This window comes from Oreochromis aureus, linkage group 7 (genome assembly GCF_013358895.1).
Source record: "Oreochromis aureus strain Israel breed Guangdong linkage group 7, ZZ_aureus, whole genome shotgun sequence".
Lineage (NCBI taxonomy): Eukaryota > Metazoa > Chordata > Actinopteri > Cichliformes > Cichlidae > Oreochromis > Oreochromis aureus.
Window position 1 is genome coordinate 23,952,895 of NC_052948.1, and position 23,568 is coordinate 23,976,462.

The following is a 23,568-nucleotide window of genomic DNA, read 5'->3' on the forward strand; positions in this document are numbered from 1 at the left end:
CCACAAGATTTCTGGAACAATGTCCTTTAGACAGAAAAATAAAGAAGTGGAGATGTTTGGCTATGATGCACAGCGCCGTATGTAGAAAACCACAGTAAATCAGCAAAAATACCCCATACTATCTGTCAAGCACAGCGATGGAAGTGTGACAATTTAAGATTGTTTTGCAGCCACAGACCTGGGCACTCTGCAGTCATTTAACTCCTCTATATGCCAAAGTATTCTAGAGTCAAAGGCCCTCTGTCTAACAGCTAAAGCTTAATCAAAATTGGGTCACACCGCAGGACATTGAGCTGAGGTACAGCAGCAAATTCACAACAGAATGGCTGAAAAAGAAACAAATCCAGCTTTTGCAATGCTCTAGTCAAAGTCCAGACCTCAATCTGATTGAGTGTTGTGGTAAGAGCTATACATAAGTGAATGTTTGCAATCTTCAATTATCTGATGTAAAAGACTGATAAAGTCATACAGAAAACAATTACTTAAACTTGCTGCTGCTAAAGGTAGCTCTAAAGCTACTGAATTATGTTCTTGTTAAATAAATAATGACACTGTATAACATTCATCTCCGGTTGTATTTTTAAGACCTGGTGAGGATTAGGTCAGTTTTTATGATGTCCTGATATGTAAAACCTTAGAAATGACAGAGGGTATACTTTCTTTTTAGTATGGCTACACCTACCATGCCTCTAGATGATGCAGCTGTATGTATTCCCCAGTCTCCCAAAACAAATGTCTCTGGACCATGTGGAAGAAATCTCTTTAAATTTGGAATTCAGTTGAATTTGGTAAACACGCACACAATTTCTGGCAAATGTTTTATTGGATAAAATTATAAAGTGATAGCATTTTGTATCCAAGAGTTCAAATTTAAACTTTATTCTGACATCATAATGTTCTGGAAAAAATGATTTCTGCAGTTATTCAACAATAAAGCTTAGGAGCAGAAGAGGAGTTTGTTTGTTTTGTTGAGATATTGAGTTTGTATCAATTGTCCAGTTGTATTAATCTGTGGTACTTGCTTTTTAAAATTGCTTTAGTTTTCAAAGAAGATATCACTGTGTGTGAGTCTGGACATGCATGTTTGCTGGTGAACACATAACTGTGAGGCAGTAATTTTTAGTTTTGAAGATGCAAGATCAAGTAATTGCTTATAACAGTAGCTTTTAAGTTTTTAACTTGTATCCACAGTGAGCAGTTATTTTTTTTTTAAATCATTCTTCTGTTTATATGGATCACAATAAATCAGACTATTAAAGTAACCCAATTTAACATTTATGAGTTTTTCTTCTTCCCATTTTCCCCAGTCTAGAGAAATACTGAAAAGATCAAAACTATTAAATAACACACATAGAATTATGAAGTAAAAAGTGGATTAGATCGTTCAAATTACTTTTTTTCTTCTTTGAGGTTTCCACCTTTTGTTGTTCAGTTTTATTATCACTTTAGACACAAAATTGTGTCTAAACTTGTAACTGGTGCTACATGGAGACGTTAATAAGACATCTCAGAGGTTTTTATGTTCAAAATGGATCAAGTGAATTTGTTAGGTTTGTTAAGTTACCAATGCACCAGTGGCTACAAGGTAAATAAGCTGTCATGTGTATATATTAATATTTTTTTCTTCTTCTTTTGTTAAGTTTGGCCTCCCATTGCTCTGACAGTAGTTTTAGTGGCAGCAGCAACACTGTGTAAGGAACAGGGAATCACGGTTGTTGGTGTCTGCTGTGTCTACGAGATCTTTGTTGCACAGGGGGTAAGGATCAGAAACCTTTTGTGTGTTTGTGTCATAAAACATTATATAAATTATGTCTACATCTGACTACACACACGCACACACACCCCTACACTGTATCACAGTCATCCGGCTTTTAGTATTTACCCATGCTGACCACAAGATTTCTGCTTTGGAGATGCTCACACTCAGTTATGTTCAGAACTGTTCAGATCTTGACATGTTTTCTATCAATGCTTTATCTTTGAGTGTTCATAATGTTGTTTTTTTAATTTCTTCTATAGGCATAGATTTCATTATTCACAGGTTGATTCCTGGAATAAATGTATATATCATATGGGTATTGCTTTATATGATGATGTTAAATTGATTCTTTATGTCTTTTACTCCATTCTCAGTTTACATTGCCCATGCTAGTGGACACGATATGGCAAGTTCTGCAGGGTAAAGATGGGTTTCCCTATGCTGTCCTGCAAACTCTTCTGAAGCTCATTGTTCTAGTGATCAGCACCCTGCTGCTCGTTATTATCAGGGTCCAAGTCATTCAGTCCCAGCTTCCTGTCTTCACAAGGTAGGCAGTGTTACAGATGGAAAACTCATCAGCATTTTAATAAAATAAATTTTAGCCAGTTTTGTTATTTATTTATTTATTTATTTATTTATTTATTTATTAATCTAAGCAAAGTGAACATAACAGGAATAACAAGAAACACAGACAGTTCTGCTAAAAGGTCATTTTCATAGGAAGGAAAAGCCCAGTTTCAGTCATTTAGTGAACTGGTAAAGACACATTTCACAATTTAAGAATATATTTCCTCTAAGCAAAATGATGTGTTGAAGAATTTTCAGTTTGTTTTAATTGATTTGTCATTAAATCTTTTGAGTTTGCCCATTTTTTTTTTTTTTTTTTTTTTCCTCTCCAGACAAAAGAAAAATAAATTACAAGTTGCCACTAAAAAAAAAAAAACCCTGTGTAATATCGCCAAATTTATAATTTGTATTGTAAATGTAGTCTGGTAACATAAATTTGGTGTTCTTGGATTATATAATATTTACCAAGTTTTTCTTTATTGTTCTATAATAATGTCTTACAGACAAGCAGTCACAAAGTGCTGTTCAAAAATTAGAGTAAAATAAATAAAACTAGGAGGAATCACAGTAAAATAGAAACAAGCAAGGGCTGTTGTACAAGGCCTCTCCTTGACTCTACCCACTGGTGGTTGTTGTATCTCCTCCTCCTATCTTTCAATGTGTTCTACACTCAGACTTTATCCTGGCAGGCCACATTGGTATAATTTAACAAGCAGACTTACCTTTCTTCTTTGCACTTATTCTTCATATAAGTGTTATATAAATAGGAAGTTTCAGTTTTCTTCTGTCCAATTATAGTAACAAATTTTATGTGTCAAACTATGGGTCACTTTATAAGGAAGTTTGTCTCACCACATATGTCATGGAAAAGCATGGTCCTCGCTCTATTGTTACAGAACCTCCCACAAAGATAGTTTTGAGTATTTGGTACACTGGCAATTACTAAAAACTTCAGTGCTGAATGAATCAACAGGATGAATATATAAGAGCTTTGTCTGCGCTCACGTTCAATCAGAAAAACATAAAATCTAAACATATGAGTAAAACATTCCAGACAGCTTTTACGAGTGAAGGAGTGGAAAAACCTTGGAGGCCGAGTCACTGATGCCTTTATTACAAAGCAGCATACTCTGTATATTTCTCAATCTGGCTTGACTACACCTACAAACTAACATAACCAGCAGTTATGCTGAGTGTTGCCATAGTGGTGATTATCAACCTGGTAGGTCAGCAACGAATGATAATCCTTAAATTAGAGACAGAAAACTGCTGATGGTCCAAATGTGTAGCTAAGTTAATAGGCTTATTGCTATTGCTGCCCTTTTATTAAGGCACAAGTACATTTGACCGAATTTAGTTTTGAATTCCATAAAGATGTGTTTCTTTTATTTTACCACATCTTTATGGATTTTTTTTTTTTTTTTTTTTTTTTCAGCCATCTTAGGGCCAAGTTAAAAAGTAGCGTGAAAGCCAGATTTAGATCATCATTGAATAGGACTTATTTATTTATAGGAATGCCATTCTACAAGACAACTGAGTGATTTTAAGTGTTAATCTATTATCTCAAACATTGCTTGCCACAGAGAGGGTTATGGAAACCCCCTGAAATTGCCTCACTAACACCTAATTTTGCTCTGATTTAGGTGCACTCCACCTAAAGAAAACAGACTAAAGACAGAGAGATACTAAAACAAGGAAGGGCTGTTTTTGAAGGCCTGGAACAGGGAAGATAACAGATTTTGCTGATATTTATGTATAGAAGACCTGAATGGGGTACTGTGGTTGTTAGCACTGTGGCTTCACAGCAGCTACACACTGGGTTGACGCGATAATTCACAACAGCTGATGTGACTGGCCTGTTCGATTCCTACTGTGCATTTCCAGGTACTTTTTCGCCACAGTTTTTGAATTTATCAGTAACAGAATAGCAATCATCACCTCAGTTTAATTAATAATAAATGCAACAGAGGAGATTCTGTTGAAGTGCTAATAACATAAAACTGTTGGGTTATTTTTGTACTTTTTGCACTTTTTTTTTATACACAAAGATGCAACCTTTGAGCTACTGTTAATCTCACTTGTCTTACTATCCTGCTAATGTGCTCTTAATGTGTAATACCACTAAAGAAAAAAAGAATAAAGGAAAACTGTCATTGCTCAAAACAATTTCAGAGTAGGATTAATCAACTGCTGCATGAGATTCAATGTTCTCTCTTCGTCCTGCATAATAAACTATTCTGTGTTTTATTCTCTCTAACACTGGGTTTGCACAGATGTTGCAAGAGAAGCCTGTTCGTCAGCTATTCTGTTTGTGCCACACAACAAGCTTTATAGTAGGTGGATTATATTAATCAACTGGATCATCCCTCTGTTTGCCAAAGCCAATGGGCTTAACGGTTTTTCTTACTGAAACCTTGTAAGTCAAGTAAAGTTAAAGAATTAGCTTCCTTTATAAGCTATTCTTACATGACAAATATTAGAATGAATACCTTTTTGTTTTGGTGATCTAGAAGAAAATTCAATTCCTTATCGATTCCCTTATCGATTCTCATTGGCTCCACTTTGAGAGTCACCACCATCTCTAAGCAGCGTATCAAAGACATTACATTCATGCAAATTAATGACATGTTGTGTAGTCAAATGTTTGTGCATGTTGGAGGTTATTTTCCTCTTTGTTGTGATCAATGTTGGGGTCATTACTCAAAGTAATAATTACACAAATTATAAAGAACACTTTTCTTAAAAGTAATGCAGTACATTACTTAATTACACCCAGGAGAAAGACATTAGTTATATCAGTGTTTCCCAGCCACTGTGCTGTGACACATAAGTGTGCTGTGAGAAATGATCAGGTGTGCCGTGGAAGATTATCTGGTTCCACCTGATTAGTACTCTAAGCAATCTGCGTGAGTAGCGGGTAAAACAATTACATTCTCTTCCACTAGAGGGCAGTACAACTACCTGCTCTAATTAAATTGGTTGTCAACTGCCAGTAAAACAGAAGAAGATGAAGAAGAAATTACATAATAGTCATGCTGTGAGACAAGGCAGCGTGTAATACCAATATTACGCCCTGCCTAATACAGATAAATATTTGAAACTAAAAAGTAGTCAATCTGACCTGGGTCCTGGAGAAAATTCCGACCCAGATGAAGGGTCTAGGATGAGTAGTGGTCAGAAGAAAGCAAAAAAGGTATACTGGGGACAAACCAAGCCACTTCCGCTATACCTGGTGGGGAAAAATTATCAAGGACACATGTGATCTTTCTCTTAGTATTTAGGTATGAACACAAAGCCGACAGCATAAATCAAAGATGAAAACTAGAGACTTTAAGGAGACTTTAAAGCGATCTTCACAGTGATTCTACTGTAGAAACATGAACAGGTAGAAATAGAGGCTGCAGCCTGACTGGTCATTAGTTTGTTACCCATTGAAGTTCAGCAGCGCTTGGCTTCACCGCAAATTCCGGCTCACCTTATCACGGTGCTGGGCTGGGGTCTGCGTTTACTCAGCTTTAACATCACTCTGGACTCTTGGCTAATGTAGTGTTAGGATACTGTGCTTGCAGAGAGCCAAAGATGTGTTAACAGTATAATGCAATAAAAATACAAGTAATGTGCATATCCACACTGTAAACTGCGCCACTATTTTCCTTCTCCAACACACGAACTGAAATCAACTGATCACAACGAGAGTGCAAGAATCGATAAGCAGAATCGATAGAAAGACAGACTAACAATTCCAAGCAATTGAACTTCCTATCCCTACCTATCATCTAGTATCATATTGAACAGTAGAAAAATGCTATACAAGTATCAGTCCATTTACCATTAACTGATTTTCAGCATTAACTGCTGGGGACTGCATCCTAATCTGAACAACAGCCTTCTTGTGGTACTTAATTGTATTACATGAATATACTGCGTAAACTTGTTTTAACTTTAGCTGATGTACCTTAAATATAACACACAGAACTATTAGTCATCATTGGAAGGTTTTTAACTATTTTTAAACATAATTTACAATAGGTCCTTTGTAATGTAGCTGAGAAGTTTCATGGTAAATCTCTTTAAAACACAGAGCCAGATGAATGACAGATATTTAATGCCCAAATTCCTATAATATGGAGCTATTGTTGGGATATTCTAAGAGGTTAGAACACCATGAAAATGCCAGATTAGTAATAATTCAACTAGATTATGCATTTATTGAGCCTAAACTGTCTTGAAATTGTCTGCACAGGATTGAGCCTAATGCCATTTGACAGGAAAGATAGGATCCAGTTCCTAGATGGCCTAATCCTCTAGTTATAATCCTCAAGCTGTCTCCCGATTGTCTGAGACGATTTCTGTGTTCAAGCCATAACAATACCACACCTTTAGATTATAAAATCCCCAGCTGTGACTATTGTGGACTGAAACACCTCTGTAAAGCAAGTTAGGGCAATGTGTTTTGCCCAAACAGTTCAGATACAAAACATTCCTGTGGTTCCTATTGTAGCGTCTTTACTGGCAGCTGCATAGATAAACCCAGAGACCATCTTGTTATGAGATCACACCAGCCATAGCGATTTGTAGGGCTGCACAATTAATCGTTAGAAAATCGCGATCTCAATTCATACTTATGTGCGATCTCATTTCCAAATGACAACGATTTAACCAAAAAAACAAAAACAAAAAGAAGATGACGATTGTACCGCATTTTGATCCGGGACATAATCTGCATGAAAACAAGCGCTCACTCTTCCTGCTCAACAAATGGCAAGGGCAGAGCCTGATACCACGTAATACCGAAGCCAGCTGGCAGGGAAAAAACAACGGAGAGCACGTGAGAGATGACGAAGCTGTAAAGGCCAAGAAAGTGACAGGAGAAAATCCGTCCCGGTCAACCACATCAATAACGGGAACCTTATACAGCGCTTCCCCATACCCGTCGAACTCCCGCAGGCACAAATAAATTACGGAGGCTATAGCTTATCACCTGGCTAAAGATATGGCTCCCATCAACACTGTGCAAAACCAGGGATTTAGGAAAATGATCAACACCCTAGACAAACGCTACACAGTGCCGTCCCGCAACTATTTTTCAAATGTTGCACTACCTGCTCTATACACACAGTGTCGAGCAACGGTGGAAACGGAATTACAAGCAGTACATTTTGCGGCAACGACAAAATGTGAGACATTTATTGTTTTTATGTTCATTTATTGTTTTTATGTTCAATCTCAACTGTTACTAAGTTGATGTGCAGTTAATAAGTGCAATAAATATTTATATTGTAAAAGAAAATCGGGAGAGAATCTTGATCTCAATTCTAAGCAAAAAAATCGTGATTCTCATTTTATGCAAAATCGTGCAGCCCTAGCGATTTGTCATCATATTGGTAATTTGAACTATAAACACTTTGAGATTCCTTTAGAGCAAGGGTGTGAAACTCATTTTCACAGAGGGCCACATCAACATAATGGTTGGCCTCGAAGGGCCAGAATAACAGTATGAATGTAACAAAATGTAATTTAAAATAAACGAAATTACCCTAAATATAAAATATCAATTCTGAATCATTTTTCTTTACTTGTTTTGCAGTAATTTGATCCTTCCAATCAAATAGAATATAGCACTGTTTTATGTTTACAAAAATGTTTGGTGTTTATGATTTCATGATAACACCAAGGAAAAGGAAAGTGGATACTATGTTATGTTATGTTATGGGGTGACCGTGGCTCAGGGGGTTGGGAAGGGCACCTGTAACTGGAAGGTCGCCGGTTCGATCCCCGGCGTCTCTGTCCTGGCCTACTGGTGTTGGCCAGAGGGGCCGATGGCGCGATATGGCAGCCTCGCTTCTGTCAGTCTGCCCCAGGGCAGCTGTGGCTACAACCGTAGCTTGCCTCCACCAGTGTGTGAATGTGAGCGTGAATGAATAATGTCATTGTAAAGCGCTTTGGGTGCCTTGAAAAGCGCTATATAAATCCAATGCGTTATTATTATCATTATTATTATTATTATTATGTTTATCATCTCCTTATCTCCCTATGTAATGTTCTTGCAGATTTGATAACCCTGCAGCAGTCAGCACTACACCCACCAGACAACTGACTTTCAACTACCTACTTCCTGTAAATGCATGGCTCCTGCTGAATCCCTCAGAGCTCTGTTGTGACTGGACTATGGGCACAATCCCCCTGGTGGAGTCACTTGTAGATCTGCGTAACCTGGCTACACTAGTATTTTACATCTTTCTTGGACTGCTTGCTTATCACAGCCTGCGATACAGACAGAGTTCTGCCAAGACAGTCATCATGGTGAGAGAAAATTTGGTTAAATAATGTATATTTTAAAGTGTGTGTGTGTGTGTGTGTGTGTGTGTGTGTGTGTGTGTGTGTGTGTGTGTGTGTGTGTGTGTGTGTGTGTGTGTGTGTGTGTGTGTGTGTGTGTGTGTGTGTGTGTGTACTTTTGTGAAAAAAAAAAAAAAAAAAAAAACTCAACCAGACAGTTAGGCAGTTCTGAAAACTGAAGTGATACTTCTGGTTGGTCAGGTTGTAATCAGTTTGATGTAATCAGTCTCCACGTCCAGTGTGGGCATATCAACCCCAGACTTAAATATACCCACCACCCTGTTTCACTGTGGGTTTGATATATTGCAGTTTATTCAGTTTTGTTTGTCTCCTTCCATAAGCTCTTCTGCTACTGCCACAAATCTAAAATTTGTAATTATTTATATTATTTCTAGCCACCCACTGTGAAATATTCATGTCTTGGCCAACCCCAAGTGTTTGGCCCTTTTTCTCCTGAGACCACTGCTAATAGCCATCTTTTGACAGTACTTCTGCCAATTGGATTTTGGCCTTCTTTATTTTGTGTGTCTGTGATGAGAGAGCTTTTCTGTTTCCCAGTAAACAAAGCTTAAGGTATTCGTCTTCTGGTTGTGTGGCCTTAACCGGTGACAGGCTTTTATTTGTTGCTGAGAAGCTGAAGCACTTTGACATATAAAACTTTAATAGAACATATAACACAAAGATATCTGATGTTTTCCTTCATTTTGTTGAAAAATAGTGAAATAGAAATTGGATTGGAATGGAAATGGAAATTTATAGGATCTTAAATATCTCCTTATCTTCTGTTTTTAAACATTACCAAATCCTTATTTCTAGCTTTATATCAAAATAACACACAACAAAATAATAGATTTTCAGTACTGTAAGACTTTTGAACAACACTCTTTATAACCACTGTTCATAAGTATTTAGGAAAAAAAAGTCAGAAAAAAATCAAAAGTATTACTACTGAGACATATGACCAACAAAATGTGGTTTCCTTTCTTGGGGAACATAGCATGATTCTTGAAGTATTTGCACAATATTTACTGCCAGTATTCATTGTACTCAACTCAAAATACAACAGTATTGCGACATGAAAAGGCCTCTATAATAGCTTAAGCATATAATCTACATAGGCCAAAACTGGAGGAAAAAAACACAACATAAGGGGTTTTTTTGTTTTGTTTTATATAGCGTCTGTCTGCTTGTGGGGGGAAAAAATAACATGTTGACTTTAATTACTTTCTACTATATTCTCACTGTAGGTCCTTTATCCCCCTCTGTAATGCCCTGGGTTCACATTGCCTACACATTGCATAGCTTAATGGGATGTAAACAGATTATAAATACTAGAACTCATTTTTAAATATCATAAGAGAGCCCTGACGTTAGAATAAAAAGCTAAAGTGGTGTCACTGGTGTCCACTGGTCATATCCACTGCTTAGTAGACATTCCAGATAATGATACTTTATCCTGCTAAATTAGGTAGTGGCTCAACATACAACCTGATGCAATAGTTTACCATTATGTTTTTTGTGTTTTGTTTTTTTTGGGGGGGGGGTTTAAGACAATTTTTATTACCACTCTTTGTGTATATTTCACTTTTTTTCTTCAAATGAAGTTGGCCAGCAGAAATGAGCAATGAAACACAAGTTCTTAGTTGAGCTTTGAAAGGATGAATGGGAATGTTTATAGAGGTACACAGAAACAAATTAGCATGTGTTGTGCAATAGGTTCATTGTTCTCATGCTTAAAGGTCAGTAAACTTGCTCACAATATTGCTCTAAGCTTCAGCTTTAGAAAGGGGAACACAAGTCAGCACAAAAAACTGAATTATGACCTTTTGCAGTGTTTACTCTGGTTTGCTAAGAGCCTTTTGAAAAATGTTGCATAACAATATCACAACACATTAACATACTGCATCACTGCAAGGTTGCCAGCTGTCTAACATGGAGCATGAGATATTAATAAATAGTTTTAGATAACCACTGTCCACTGAGGAGCCCCTTTCTAGATTGTAGATGTGCTGCAGGAACTATCACAGAGTCAGTTTTCAGTGCTTAAACCCATCTTTATTTGGAGTTCTGTTTGACATTTTGGAGATTGGTCAGTCCAGTAGTTTTGCATATTTGTAAGATAAAATCATAGAAAAACTTTGTAGGCGTTTAGCTCATAGCAAAATGAAGGCAGAGTTCAAAGAGATGTAGTGTGTGAACTTGGTGGCATTGTGGTTAATGTTACATCAGTTTTACCTTTAGGTGGGTTTTTTGAGGGGGGGGGGGTTGGGTTTTTTTTTTTTTTGTTTGTTTGTTTGTTTTGCTTTTGTTTTTGTTTTTTAAATTAATCCTTTTGTAGATAGACGATAAATGTCATTCCTATATCGTCATGTAGCAAGCATCTAGAGAGTGCTTGTTTTAGGTGATCACTGGTGAAGAACCTGAAGCTAACATGTTTGTCATACAAAGATGAGAAAACCTGCAAATTATTGTAAGTTTTACAAATTACAGATTTTAACCTAACCACCTGCTACCTACAAGTGAATGAAGTATTAATGAACTTCTGAGATTTAAACATCAGAAGAGCTCCCAAATTGAACACATGTCAAAATCCAGTTTTCTTGTTTTTAGTTAGACTTTTTTTTCCCCTTAGGTCCGTCTCCATGATAATTTTTGAGTGTTTGTTACTTATTTCAAAAAAAGAGCTCTGAGCTTGTCATATGAACTGACATATTTCTTTTGTTTTTGTCCTGCAGGCCCTGTCTTTGATTGTCCTGCCTTTTATTCCAGCATCCAACCTCTTCTTCCCTGTGGGGTTTGTTGTAGCAGAGAGAGTACTTTATGTTCCCAGTATGGGTTTTTGTGTTCTTGTTGCAAATGGATTCAAGATAATCTCACATAAAGGGTAGGTTCTTGTCCAAAATGACGTTTAAAAGAAGAATCCCTCAGAAGTGCGAAACTGTTTGTGAAATTACGAGTTTCTGTTTGTGGTTACACTTTTACCCGTTTTTGTTTTGTTTTTTAATATTGGTGCAGATAATGAGGTTTTGTGAAGATTGTGAAAATGTGTATTTAAAATTACATTGATCTGCTTAATAATTTCCTTTGTAGACAATTGAAGAAGATTTCCTGGTTGATGATTGGAGTGCTGCTAACTACGCATACAGTGAAAACTTTTCATAGAAATTGGGACTGGGAGTCAGAATATACTCTCTTTACATCTGCCTTGAAGGTATGATGGAAATGCTGTTTTTGTGGTGGCAGTGTGTCATGGCAGTTTGCCAAAGTCTGTAAACACCTTGTGATTAAAAATGTTGAGTAAACTAGAATGAATCATCCACTGACAAAACTGAAGAATGACTCTTATCGTCATGTCTCTTTTACTTGTCATCTACCTCAGGTTAACAAGAACAATGCCAAGTTGTGGAATAATGTTGGCCATGCCTTAGAAAATCAGAACAATTATGCAAAGGCTTTGCGGTATTTTCTCCAGGCTACTCGAGTCCAACCAGGTGAGACACTTTGATGTCATTCATAAATCACTGAGAAAGGAAGGATGGTGTCATGGAAGTGATGAAAAATCCACTACAGTTTGCCAATTTGTTGATCTTCTTAAGAACTATTTGTTTTTTGGTGGGAGATACCAAATGAGGTTACAGTAATTTTCTTTGTGTTGAGAGTAACTGTTTTACTTGTTGTTCTACCTGTTCCAACAGGTATACAAAAACAGAAACACTGTATAACACAGTATAACTGCTTCAAAACACTAATATTATTAAATGAAAAAGACCCAAATACAGTTGAAGTGTAGACATTCAGCTTTAATTTAATGGGTTAAATAAAAATATTGCATAAAAATGTGAGGAACTAAAGCATTTTTAAACACAATCCCTTCACTTCAGGGGCTCAAATTAAATAATTACAAATAAAATTTCATTTCTAATGAAACTTCATTTCAAATACTTAGTTGGATTTCCTCCATTTTAATGCCAGGTCTTTACTGCAGCAGCTTTCAGTTGCATTTTGTTTGTGGGCCTTTCTGTCCGAAGTTTAGTCTTCAACACGTGAAATGCATGCTCGATTGGGTTAAGATCAAATGTCTGACTTGGCTATTCACGAATACGCCACTCCTTTGCTTTAATAAACTCCTGGGTTGTTTTGGCTGTATGTTTTGGGTCATTGTCCATCTCTGTTATGAAATGCCGCCCAATTATTTAACTTAATTCAGCTCATTTTGACCAGACAATAGGTCTCTAAATACCTCAGAATTCCTTCGGCTGCTTCTGTCCTGTGTCAGTATTACCTAGTGTCCCAGTGCCACTGGCAGTCGTGAACGCCAAAGCCACACTGCCTCTGCCGTGTTTTACAGATGATGTGGTTTGCTTTGGATCGTGAGCTGTTCCATGCCTTTTCCATACTTTGTTCTTGCAGTCATTCTGATAGAGGTTGATCTTGTTTTCATCTGTACAAAGAATGTCTTTCCAGAACTGTGCTGGCTTTTTTTAGATATTCAATCTAGCCTTTCTATTCTTGAGGTTTATGAGTGGCTTGCCCCTTGCAGTGAATTAATTACTTTCATGCAGTCTTATCTTTATGGTAGATTTGGATATCAATATACCTACCTCCTTGAGAGCATTGCTCACTTGATTGGCTGTTATGAAGGGGTTTCTCTTCACCATAGAAATAATTCTGCAGTCATCCACCACTGCTGTCTTCTGTGGACGTCCAAGGTTTTTTGTATTGCTTAGTTCATCAGTGCTTGCTTTCTTTCTCAGGATGTACCAAACTGTAAATTTTGCCACTCCTAATATTGTAGCAATTTCTCAGATGGGTTTTTCTGTTTTCGCAGCTTAAGGATGGCTTGTTTCACCTGCATGGAGAGCTGCTCTGACCACATGTTGTCGGTTCACACCACAGTCTTTCAGATGCGAGCACCAGACTCAGATCAGCTCCAGGCCTTTTATCTGCTTAATTGATAATCACATAACAAAGGAATTGCCCACACCTGCCCATGAAATAGCCTTTGAGTCAACTGTCCAATTACTTTAGGCTCCTTTAAAAAGAGAGATCTATTCTTGCCATTAACCATTGTGAGCATGAAAATGTTTGTTGAATGAAAAAGAATCAAAAAAACATCCCTTGCATTGTTCAGCTGATCTTTCTACTGTTTATGGCAGACTAAACCATCCATCAGTCTACATGAAGGAAATTAGCCTTTGTGCTCTAGCCCATTAGTGCTCTACCCACGGTGTAGCCAAAAAGACCCATAACAGACCTCAGGCCTATTTACTTTTCTGCCAGAAACCATGTTTTGAGTCTGGTCATGTAAATAAACTGCAGTTTCACTGGTGGCTGGATGCAACCGCAAGAAAGTAATTCTAGCTTGAGACGGTCAGAGGTTCTCATTGTACTTCTCATAACATTGTTCATTTTTCAATTTGTAGGAGTAGTAAGCAAGTACATTTCATTGTGCTTTTTGGTTATATCTTATTTCAGGGTATGATTATTGCTAATTTTGTTTGTCATGTAGAATTAGTTGTAAGGGTTTTTTTTGTTGTTTTTCTTTCTTATTTAAAAATGAACACACCAACTATTGTACAATAGTTGCACTTACACAAGATACTACTTTTCCTCTTCAAATTCAAACAGCAAATCAAGGAAGCTTATACAGTGTGCGAAATACCTGTTTGATTCCCTGCTGAATTTTCTCCCTTACAAACAAATGAATAATCTCTAATTTTTATGGTAGTATAATTTTAATGGAGAGAGACAGAATGTCAACCAAAAAACACATGCAAAGGTGTCTGCATGTCACTGAGTAAAATAAGTACTTGATCTCTAAGCAAATTATGACTTAGTACCCTAGCACTATTTGTACGATAAGATTGTTATTGGAGCATTTTTGCCTTTATTGGATTGTGGAGCAGTGAAAGACAGGAAATTAGGAAGAAAGAGAGAGGCCTCTCTAAATCCTTTGTTGGCTTCTGTTTGGCAACTCAAAGCTTCAGTTCCCTTGACAGATTTTCTATAGGATTAAAATCTGGATGCTTAGTAGTCCACTCCATGACCTTAATGTGCTTCTTCTTTAGCCACTCCTTTGTTGCCTTGCCAGTATGTTTACGGTCATTGTGACGCTGGAAGAACCATCCAAGACCTTTCTTCAGTGTTCTGGGTGAAGAAAGGAGGTTCTCATCCAAATATTTACTGTATAGGTTACATCCATTGGCCTCTCAAAGCAATGACGTTGTCAATACACTTGGCAGAAATACAGCCTCAAAGGTTAATGTTTCCACCTCTGTGCTTGATTGTGGGTTTTTTGAGTCATACTCAGCATTTCTCTTTTTTCAAACACAAACGATGCTAAAGAGCTTGATTTTGGTTTCATCTGACCACAGCACTTTCTCCCAAACCTTCTCTGAATATTACGTGTTCACTGGCAAGGTTAAGACAGTTGTATACATCTGCCTTCTTGAATAGGGGGACACTTGTGGGCACTGCAAGATTTCAGTCCATTACGGCATAGTGTGTTACCAGTGGTGTTCTTGGTGACTGTGGTCCCAAGCGCCTAACAAGCACATATAAGCACAGACAGCCAGCATTTAGTTTTGGGCTGATCTTCACCCTTTCATGTAATGCACAGGTGTCGAATTCCAGGCCTCGAGGGCCGGTGTCCTGCAGGTTTTGGATGTGACCTTGATCCAACACAGCTGATTCAAATGGCTAAATTACCTCCTCAACATGTCTTGTAGTTCTCCAGAGGCCTGGTAATGAACTACTCATTTGATTCAGGTGTGTTCACCCAGGGTGTTATCTAAAACCTGCAGGACACCGGCCCTCGAGGCCTGGACTTCGACACCCCTGATGTAATGTATTTTTTCTGGATTTTTGGCTGATGTGTTGTCTCTCTATTAAAATAAAACTACCGTAAAATTTAGAGACTTTATTTCTTTGTGAGGAAACTTATAAATTCAGCAAGGGTTTAAATAATTATTTCCCCACTGTAATCACTGCTTACATTATTGCTTTGCCTCTTCCAAAAACTCTTAACAACTATGTCAGATGGTAAGCCAGTAATGTGACTTCAGATTGCATTGATAGTGTATTCTAAACTGTTTGAACTACTGCTTCCAACCTCTTTCATTTAAGTTTTGGTAAAGTAGGAACTTGTTTTAACAAAGGATGTTGTGCAATGCTCAAAAGACCCTGTCAGAAGCTGTCTGTTAATGCATTTGCTTGTTTTCTTATAGTCAGGGGAACGAAAACAATCAATGGGAAATTGTAAAATGCGATTAAAAATGAAAGGGGATAGACAACAACAGGCTAAAGTATGGCAAAGATTCAAAGAAAAAACACAGAATATTAAGAAATTAAATGTAGGCTCCATCAAATGGGCTGCAAATTCACATGTAACAGGGTGTTTTTGTGTAATGAAGTTAACTCAATGACTTAATTCGGCAGCAGTCTTAGAAGAAATGAAAAGGGTGACTGTTGGAAGATTAAATGCTTACATAGTAACACTCTTGACTAAAAATATGACAAAAAAAAAATCCCCTGGACATCTAGTTCAGTTGAAAGTCCAACATGCTTTTTTTAAACTTCTCTTGACACATAGTTAATAGGCAGCCAGTTGTTATGAGTCCATTCATTATACTCTAAGATCTCATGACTGCAGTCAAACAGACCAAAAGTGTAATCCTACTATCTAAAGTGTATCATTTCGACATCTTGGGCATCTTTCTGTTTTTGTTTTTTTTGAATTTGTGCTTAATGCCTTAGTTTAGAGGAAGCCTACCATAAACTGAGATATCAACAGCTTTGCCCGGTTCATCACCCACAAGTGTTTCCCCAAGATTAGCAATGTAAACACATTTTCCCAGCGAGGATTTCCTGCTCTGCTAATCATCAAGCATCAGTTCTGGCTTTACAAACTGACCTCTTTTAAAGCTTAACTTTTCTTACGTCTTCCCAGAAGGATTAAATAAGCTCCTCAAAATAATGTTGCTTGTTTTGTCTTACACTATTGATGTTATAACCAAAAATTATTTATATTTTGTAGTCATGTTTAGCATTAGTTGGTATTTAATATAGTCATGTTTAGTAAATGTGTTGAAACACACACAAACCGATGGGGTAGGATTTTGTTTTCTCACTGCTCTTTCTCATTCTTGTTGCTGCAGACGATATTGGTGCTCACATGAATGTTGGAAGAACCTACAAGAACTTGAACAAGTCCAAAGAGGCAGAAGAGGCTTACTTGGTTGCCAAATCCCTCATGCCGCAGGTATTTAATCATTTGCTTTTTTTTGTTTTTTTTCTGCTTCCATTTATGCAATTGCTACTCATTCAAGGCTGTAAGGTTCATTGTAGCCACTGTTTACCACCTGATGGTGGCAGATCATGCAGCATACAAGAGCCTTTCAGTCATACCATGGAAAACTTTAATTATATATAACGAATGTGGACATGGTGTTGATGAATTATAGTTATTTTGCTTATTTAATTACAGTGTTAGGATAAACACTTACAGGATTTTTCCTGGCTCAGATATGGTGTTTCTGGGGTGACTATACCTTACATGGCAGAAACATTTGTAAATATCCTTGGTATTTTAACTCCATTTTCAGTAAATAAGTAAACAACAATTAACAAAACTGGTTGAAAAGGCAAAAATAGCTTTCTTATAATGCTTGAGTCTGGTCAAACTTTCACTGGGGGCACCAAGTTCTTCTATTCAGGAAAACGGCCTTCCTAGGATAAAAGCACTGATAGTGATAAGAGTTATAGTTGCAAGGTGCACTACCCAGAAAGGCCTGAGCCAAAAAAAAGGGACTAGAAATCTGCATTAAAATCTAATCTCTCATAACAGACTGTAATACAATGATGAGGCAGATTTTTTTCCACTCCCTTCTAATTCTCTACTTTATTCGATGTTACACAAGCTTTGATACTAATGAAATATTGTTTGTCCACTCATTAGGTTATTCCCGGTAAGAAGTATGCGACGCGTGTTGCCCCAAACCATCTCAATGTTTACATAAACCTAGCAAATCTGATCCGGGCCAATGATTCGCGGCTGGAGGAGGCTGATCAGCTCTACCGGCAAGCAATAAGCATGAGACCAGACTTCAAACAAGCTTACATCAGCAGGTAAGTTTTGTTTATTTATTTATTTATTTATTTTTTAACTCTTTATCTGTCAGATAAAGAGTTAAAATGGCACACATATTCTTTAATAAATGAATAAATTCTTCATCTTAAATGTATTACTGTCAAACATTTGTACTGAGACATTCCCCTTATCTCAGATTTTGTTGGTCAAATAATGTAGTAATGTGTTAAAGTGTTTTTACATTATCACCTCTATATTTATTTATTTCTTTTATACTTTTTGACTCAGAGGGGAACTGCTTCTCAAGATGAACAAGCTCACAGAAGCCCGGGATGCCTACCTCCGAGCCTTGGAGCTTGATCGCACCAATGCTGACCTGTGGTATAACCTGGCCATTGTCAACATTGAGATGAAAGACCCATCTGAAGCCCTGAAGAACTTCAACCATGCCCTGGAGCTCAACCCACGCCACAAGCTGGCACTCTTTAACTCAGCACTTCTCATGCAGGAGTCTGGTGAGTGTAATGAGGAAATAAATAATTTAACTGCAGTCTCCAACTGAAGTAAAAGCATGATTGTTCCTCATAAGAAGAATGAGGAGAGCCTTACTTGTCACTTGTTAAAGGAAATAACCTTTTATTACCTTTAGGGTGTAACCAGATGCTTATTTTGAAGTGCACACTGCATGTACTGACACATTTCTTAGCCAAGTTTCTGTTCGTTCACCCTTCATCAGCTCAATGACAAAAGTGTTTGCTAGTTTCTCCACCCCTGTACTTTGTTTTTTTTTTTTTTTTTTTTTTTAAACACAGATGGCAAAACCCTAATATCAGTTGGAATGACTCAGCATGGGGAAAAAAACACAACTCAATAATTTCTATTGAGAGCTCCATTAGGTTTTCTTAGTGTACAGGTGATTAGCTGACCTGCTGGTCATATTAACTTGATACTAGACAGACACTGTGTACTGGTTATACACACTGTTATTTACTTTAAATCCATCGGTGAACAGCAAACTAACCTGTTTATCCTGCACTAACTTGCAGAGTATTTTCATTCAACCGTTAAATAACACAGTTAGTCTACCTTTGTTTTTGTTTTGCAGCAGATTTCACAATATCATAAAAAAACAATGTCACAGTACAGTACAATGTACACAGTACAATGTACAGGCCCAGTATCTGATTTTAAAACATGAGGACTTACATCTAAGCTTTAAATTTCCATTTCATCAAATCCCACTGAGCAGTCCTTACCTGTAAATCTAACCTCTCTTCTTCCTCTCCTCTCCTGTCTTTGTACATCATTAAATCCCACCTCTGTTTTTAAATGACCCACCAAACTACTGCTGGAACATTGCTGCCCCAGATTAATCAGAATGCCTTATTGATTGTAAGGGGCTAAAAATATCAAGTACAGCACTTTTTTTTCTTCTTTTTTTTTAAATTTATTGCAAAATTATTTGAAAAACATTAGCAATTACTGGAGTAGTTAAGTTCATGAGAGCGTGTTTCCAGTTTCCTTTTGTAAGACCTTGTCAAACAGTTTGTATTTCAGGGAATTCTTGGTTCAACAGGTCTGGCAGTAATCGGGCCTGGCTCTGGCAAGTGAAATCGAATTCAGCGTTTCAAAAAAATGCATGCTATATGATTAGTTTGGATAACCTTTTTTTTCCTGAATAAATTAAATTATCATTTAAAAACTTCCATTTTGTTTTTACTCAGAGTATCTTTGTCTAATATTAAGATTAGTTTTCTGCAATTGTGCAAAAAGAACAAGAAATCCATAAGGAGGCAAATATTTTTTTCCCTGTGTAAGAGTTGCGAGGGGGCAGGAGCCTATCCCAGCTCTGTATATGATCCATAGTTGTCTGTCAGGTCTGACACCAAGAGCAATAAGTCCACAATCTTTTCTACTGTAGATAGATAGATAGACATACGTTGTAAGACAAATTAATTTCAATAAAGGTTAGCCTAACAGTGTGCTGTTGTAAAATGGACTGTCCTAGCATCCAGTACAGTCTCTCATAAATTCTACAGTCTGATTTTTAAATAAGCTGAAAACCCATGCACATATTAACTCTCACAAACCTCCATCCCTCGGGTTTTTGAATTGTGGATTCCATACTAATATAACAATATTAGCAAAATTTGGGGGAGAAAAGTCAATTAATCCACATTTCAATACATGAAAAACCTTGGTTCAATCACTGGTGGTGCCGACTATCCACTCAGTGCCTTTAAGCGATTGTGGAAAAGAGACATAACAAAATCACAAAACCTCAAACTGTGAAAAAAGATTGCAGTAAACATGATTTACAAAGTCTGTTTCCAATGGATTTTGTCACATTTAGCTATTATTGTTTTAAACTTTTTCATGCCAGCTAAGGATAAAAAATCTTGCACAATGCACATAAAAGCACCTTTTGTGGTTGAATATCAACGTTTGATTACCCAAAGCCACCCTGTGCTTTGTGTCTGTTTCCTGTGACAGGTGAGCCAAAGTTCTGGCCTGAAGCAAATCGTCGTTTCCTCACCTATGTGGAGGAGGAGCCTGACGATGCCAATGGCTATTTCAATCTTGGCATGCTGGCCATGGATGCAAATGAAAATGCAGCAGCTGAGCGGTGGATGCGCAAAGCCATTGGTCTGCAGGCTGGCTTCCGCAGTGCTCTGTTTAACCTAGCTTTGCTTTACTCTCAATCAAAACGTGAAGTCGACGCATTACCTGTGTTGGATGAGTTGCTACACCACCATCCAGAGCACATCAAGGGCCTAATCCTTAAGGGCGACATCCTCATGAATCACAAGAAGGACACCCGCGGTGCTAAGGCCTGTTTTGAGCGTATTTTACGCATGGACCCCACCAATGTCCAAGGGAAGCACAACTTGTGCGTGGTCTACTTTGAGGAGCGCGACCTGCCAAGGGCCGAGCGATGCCTGGAGGAAACGCTGGCCCTGGCACCAAATGAGGAGTATGTGCGTCGCCACTTGAGTATTGTACGTAGTAAAATGGCTGCCATGAGTGCAGCAGGCCAACCACTGTCTTCAGCTAACACTGAGGGAGCAACCACAGAGGGGGTAGCTGCATCATCCAAGGAGGAAGTGCTGCAGAGTGTTAAGGAGGGCACGGAAGAGGCTGCTGCGGGTGGAGAGGAAGGGAGGGGTGTTGATGCCGTTGGAAAGGAGGTTGGGGATGAGAAGAATGAGCGGAAATCCTCTACAGAAAGTGTCAGAGGTGTGGGTGTGGACCAATCAAAATCTTTAGATAATAGCCAGTCTGATAAGCGGACTAAGGGTAAGTCCACTAAGGACATTAAAGATATAGAGAAAAAAAGAGCAGCTGCCTTGAAGAGACTAGAGGAGATTGAGCGCATATTGAGTGGTGATTGACATTGTTGCGATTTTTAGCTGGACTACTTTTCTGGAGCTCTTTAATGCTCCAACTAAGACTTCTTCCCTTTAGCAATGTGTAATCATAATCAATTATCACTTTATTTCTTTGATTTATCTGCTTTCACAGGCTACTCAGTATTGTCTGCTGGTTTAACATTAATTATTTAAGGAAGGGAAATTTTGATCTGCACATGAAATTCACAACATTAACAGTAAAATTGAGCACAAAGCAAACTTGGGATGATCTATTTAAAGCTTATGTAGATGCCTATGTGTGCATATGTGCTTTATCTGAATGTGATCACATATCATAGATCGGTAGTAGTTGTTTGTTTTTTGTTTTTTCATTTGTAATCATTGTTTATCACTGGATTTCTTTCTTTTCTTTTTTTTCTTTTTTTTTTGTCTCACCAAGATGTGAGTCATTGCGCTATTGTTTTTAAAAACAGAATGATTGTATCGTGGACAATTAAAGGAAGTGACATGTTCGTCAGATTTCCTCAAAGCAGGATTATATCTGCAGAGTTTGCCCCCTCAAAATAAACCATACAGTGAACAAAATGACTCCACACTACACTGACATCAGGCATATGTGTATTCCATTGCAGCCACATTTGCTAATCTTTATTGATCTCACTCAGTACTTCCTGCTACTGCATCATCAGCCTGTACTCCTTGCAGTCTTTACCTCAAAATTTCATTGTGAACCCATCTAAAGATATTTCTCTTATTCATTTTGTCACATTACCCATCCCTCCTCCTTACATCTCTACAGCTGGCTCCTATGATTCAGACACTATGGCCCCATTAGAGACGTTTTGGATGGGGGGTTTTTTTGTTGTTGTTTTTTTCCCCTCCCTCTTTCCCGATAAACTCCCATAGACATTGCTTTGACATTGGCAAGACCCATTTTATATGACTGTCAACAGTGACGCACGGTCATCCTCAGCGTCATGCGTTCTTCATTTTCCAAAGGTCCTTTCACATCACAAGAAAGGGGGAGGGGGGGATTTTCAGAGCACATTTGAAAGTCCATCTGAAAATGGATCTCCCCACAATACTTCTCTACAGTCATGATTTTTATTTTATTTTTTTATCTTGCTGGGACTGAAACATTATTGGGGTGTTCCACACTTTCAAATTTTGATAATAGACCTTGTATTTGGAGGGGGGCGGGGGTTGTTTTTCCAGTATTTACATCTATGTGATCAGTTGGATCAAAAATGCCCCGAAGTATCAACAATAAAACTACCACTTGATCTGCTGGTGAACATGTACACAGTTTTGTTTTGTTTTTTGTTGTTTTTTAAGTGCACAGATTTCTCCCTCTTGTTTCCTTGGCTCTTTTTTTGTTATTACACCACTATAAAACCCTGTGGCTGATTGGCTACTGTTCAAGAGGTCTGATGCTTAAATCAGTAATAGTGAGGAAGTGACAAGCTAGAATACTACCTGGTACTGCAAATTGTTACTGTCAGAGCCATCTTCAGAAGCCATGATAGTCATGAAGAGCCTATTGACTACTGTTGTGAGTCGCCCGTGTACAATTCATTGCTCAAAGTAAGCAGAAGTTTATTTTTCCTGTAAGATGACAACTGTGTCTTCACAGCTCCCAACATGATGTGGTTTCCTCTACACAGTGCTGTAATTTGTTTCAGCAAAGTGTTTTGCTTGGTACTTTTTTTTTTTTTTTTTTTTTTTTTAATTTCAAATTGGAGATCTGATTACTGTAGGTTAGGAGTATTGTAGTGGTACTACAAAATCTTGCTATGCATTGTGTGACCCTGAAAGTCTATGTACATACATTTACAGGATATTGTATCCAGTGTTATTTATTATTTTGATATGCTCTAGATGTTTTTGTTTACCAGTGGTAATCGTTCCATTTCAAGGTGCATTATTTAGTCTCTGCAAATTTGTGTGTATCGTCACGTTTTTTTGTTTTGTTTTTTTTAAAGTCCTGGATTTCAGTAGAGTTCATGTCAGTGTTAAACAAGTACGAAATCATTCAACTGGCTGTACAGTTAAACGAGTACAGTTTTGAACAAGGGTGCATCCAGTTTGCCACAACTTCTGTTTCGCCTCATCTTGCATAATTTTGTGTAAGAATGTTTTGTTTTGTTTTGTTTGGGGTTTTTTTTTTAATCTCTTGGTGGTGGGGGGTGTTGGTTATTAAATAAAGTGAGCTGAAAACTCGGTGCCTGTTCTGTGTGTGTTACTAACGTACAGTAAATGTTATTCTTGAAATGGATTGATCCTACTGGTTTGCTGCAGAAAATTTCAGTCTTTGAAAAAGGAAGCTATCACTCGAGGTGCCTTGAACCTGTGTTTCTTCTAATGGCTAATGGGGGTGGGGGTCCGGTGGTTGTAAGGTTGTGTAGAAGTCTAAAGTAAACAAAAATTACAAAATTTAAAGAATAATT

At 37.6% G+C, this 23,568-nt stretch overlaps 1 protein-coding gene across 1 annotated transcript in view; it reads left to right on the top strand.

The window, feature by feature from the left end:
* Window positions 1-23,341, top strand: part of tmtc3 (transmembrane O-mannosyltransferase targeting cadherins 3) — a 29,079-nt gene extending 5,738 nt beyond the window's left edge. The window contains exons 5-14 of the mRNA XM_031731874.2: window positions 1,641-1,756; window positions 2,134-2,306; window positions 8,377-8,629; window positions 11,398-11,546; window positions 11,753-11,873; window positions 12,042-12,153; window positions 16,819-16,922; window positions 17,619-17,788; window positions 18,039-18,265; window positions 20,244-23,341. Coding sequence (XP_031587734.1) covers window positions 1,641-1,756; window positions 2,134-2,306; window positions 8,377-8,629; window positions 11,398-11,546; window positions 11,753-11,873; window positions 12,042-12,153; window positions 16,819-16,922; window positions 17,619-17,788; window positions 18,039-18,265; window positions 20,244-21,142 — 2,324 coding nt within the window. The 3' untranslated portion in view covers window positions 21,143-23,341. The remainder of the gene's footprint in view (window positions 1-1,640; window positions 1,757-2,133; window positions 2,307-8,376; window positions 8,630-11,397; window positions 11,547-11,752; window positions 11,874-12,041; window positions 12,154-16,818; window positions 16,923-17,618; window positions 17,789-18,038; window positions 18,266-20,243) is intronic.
* Window positions 23,342-23,568: the final 227 nt, after the last annotated feature.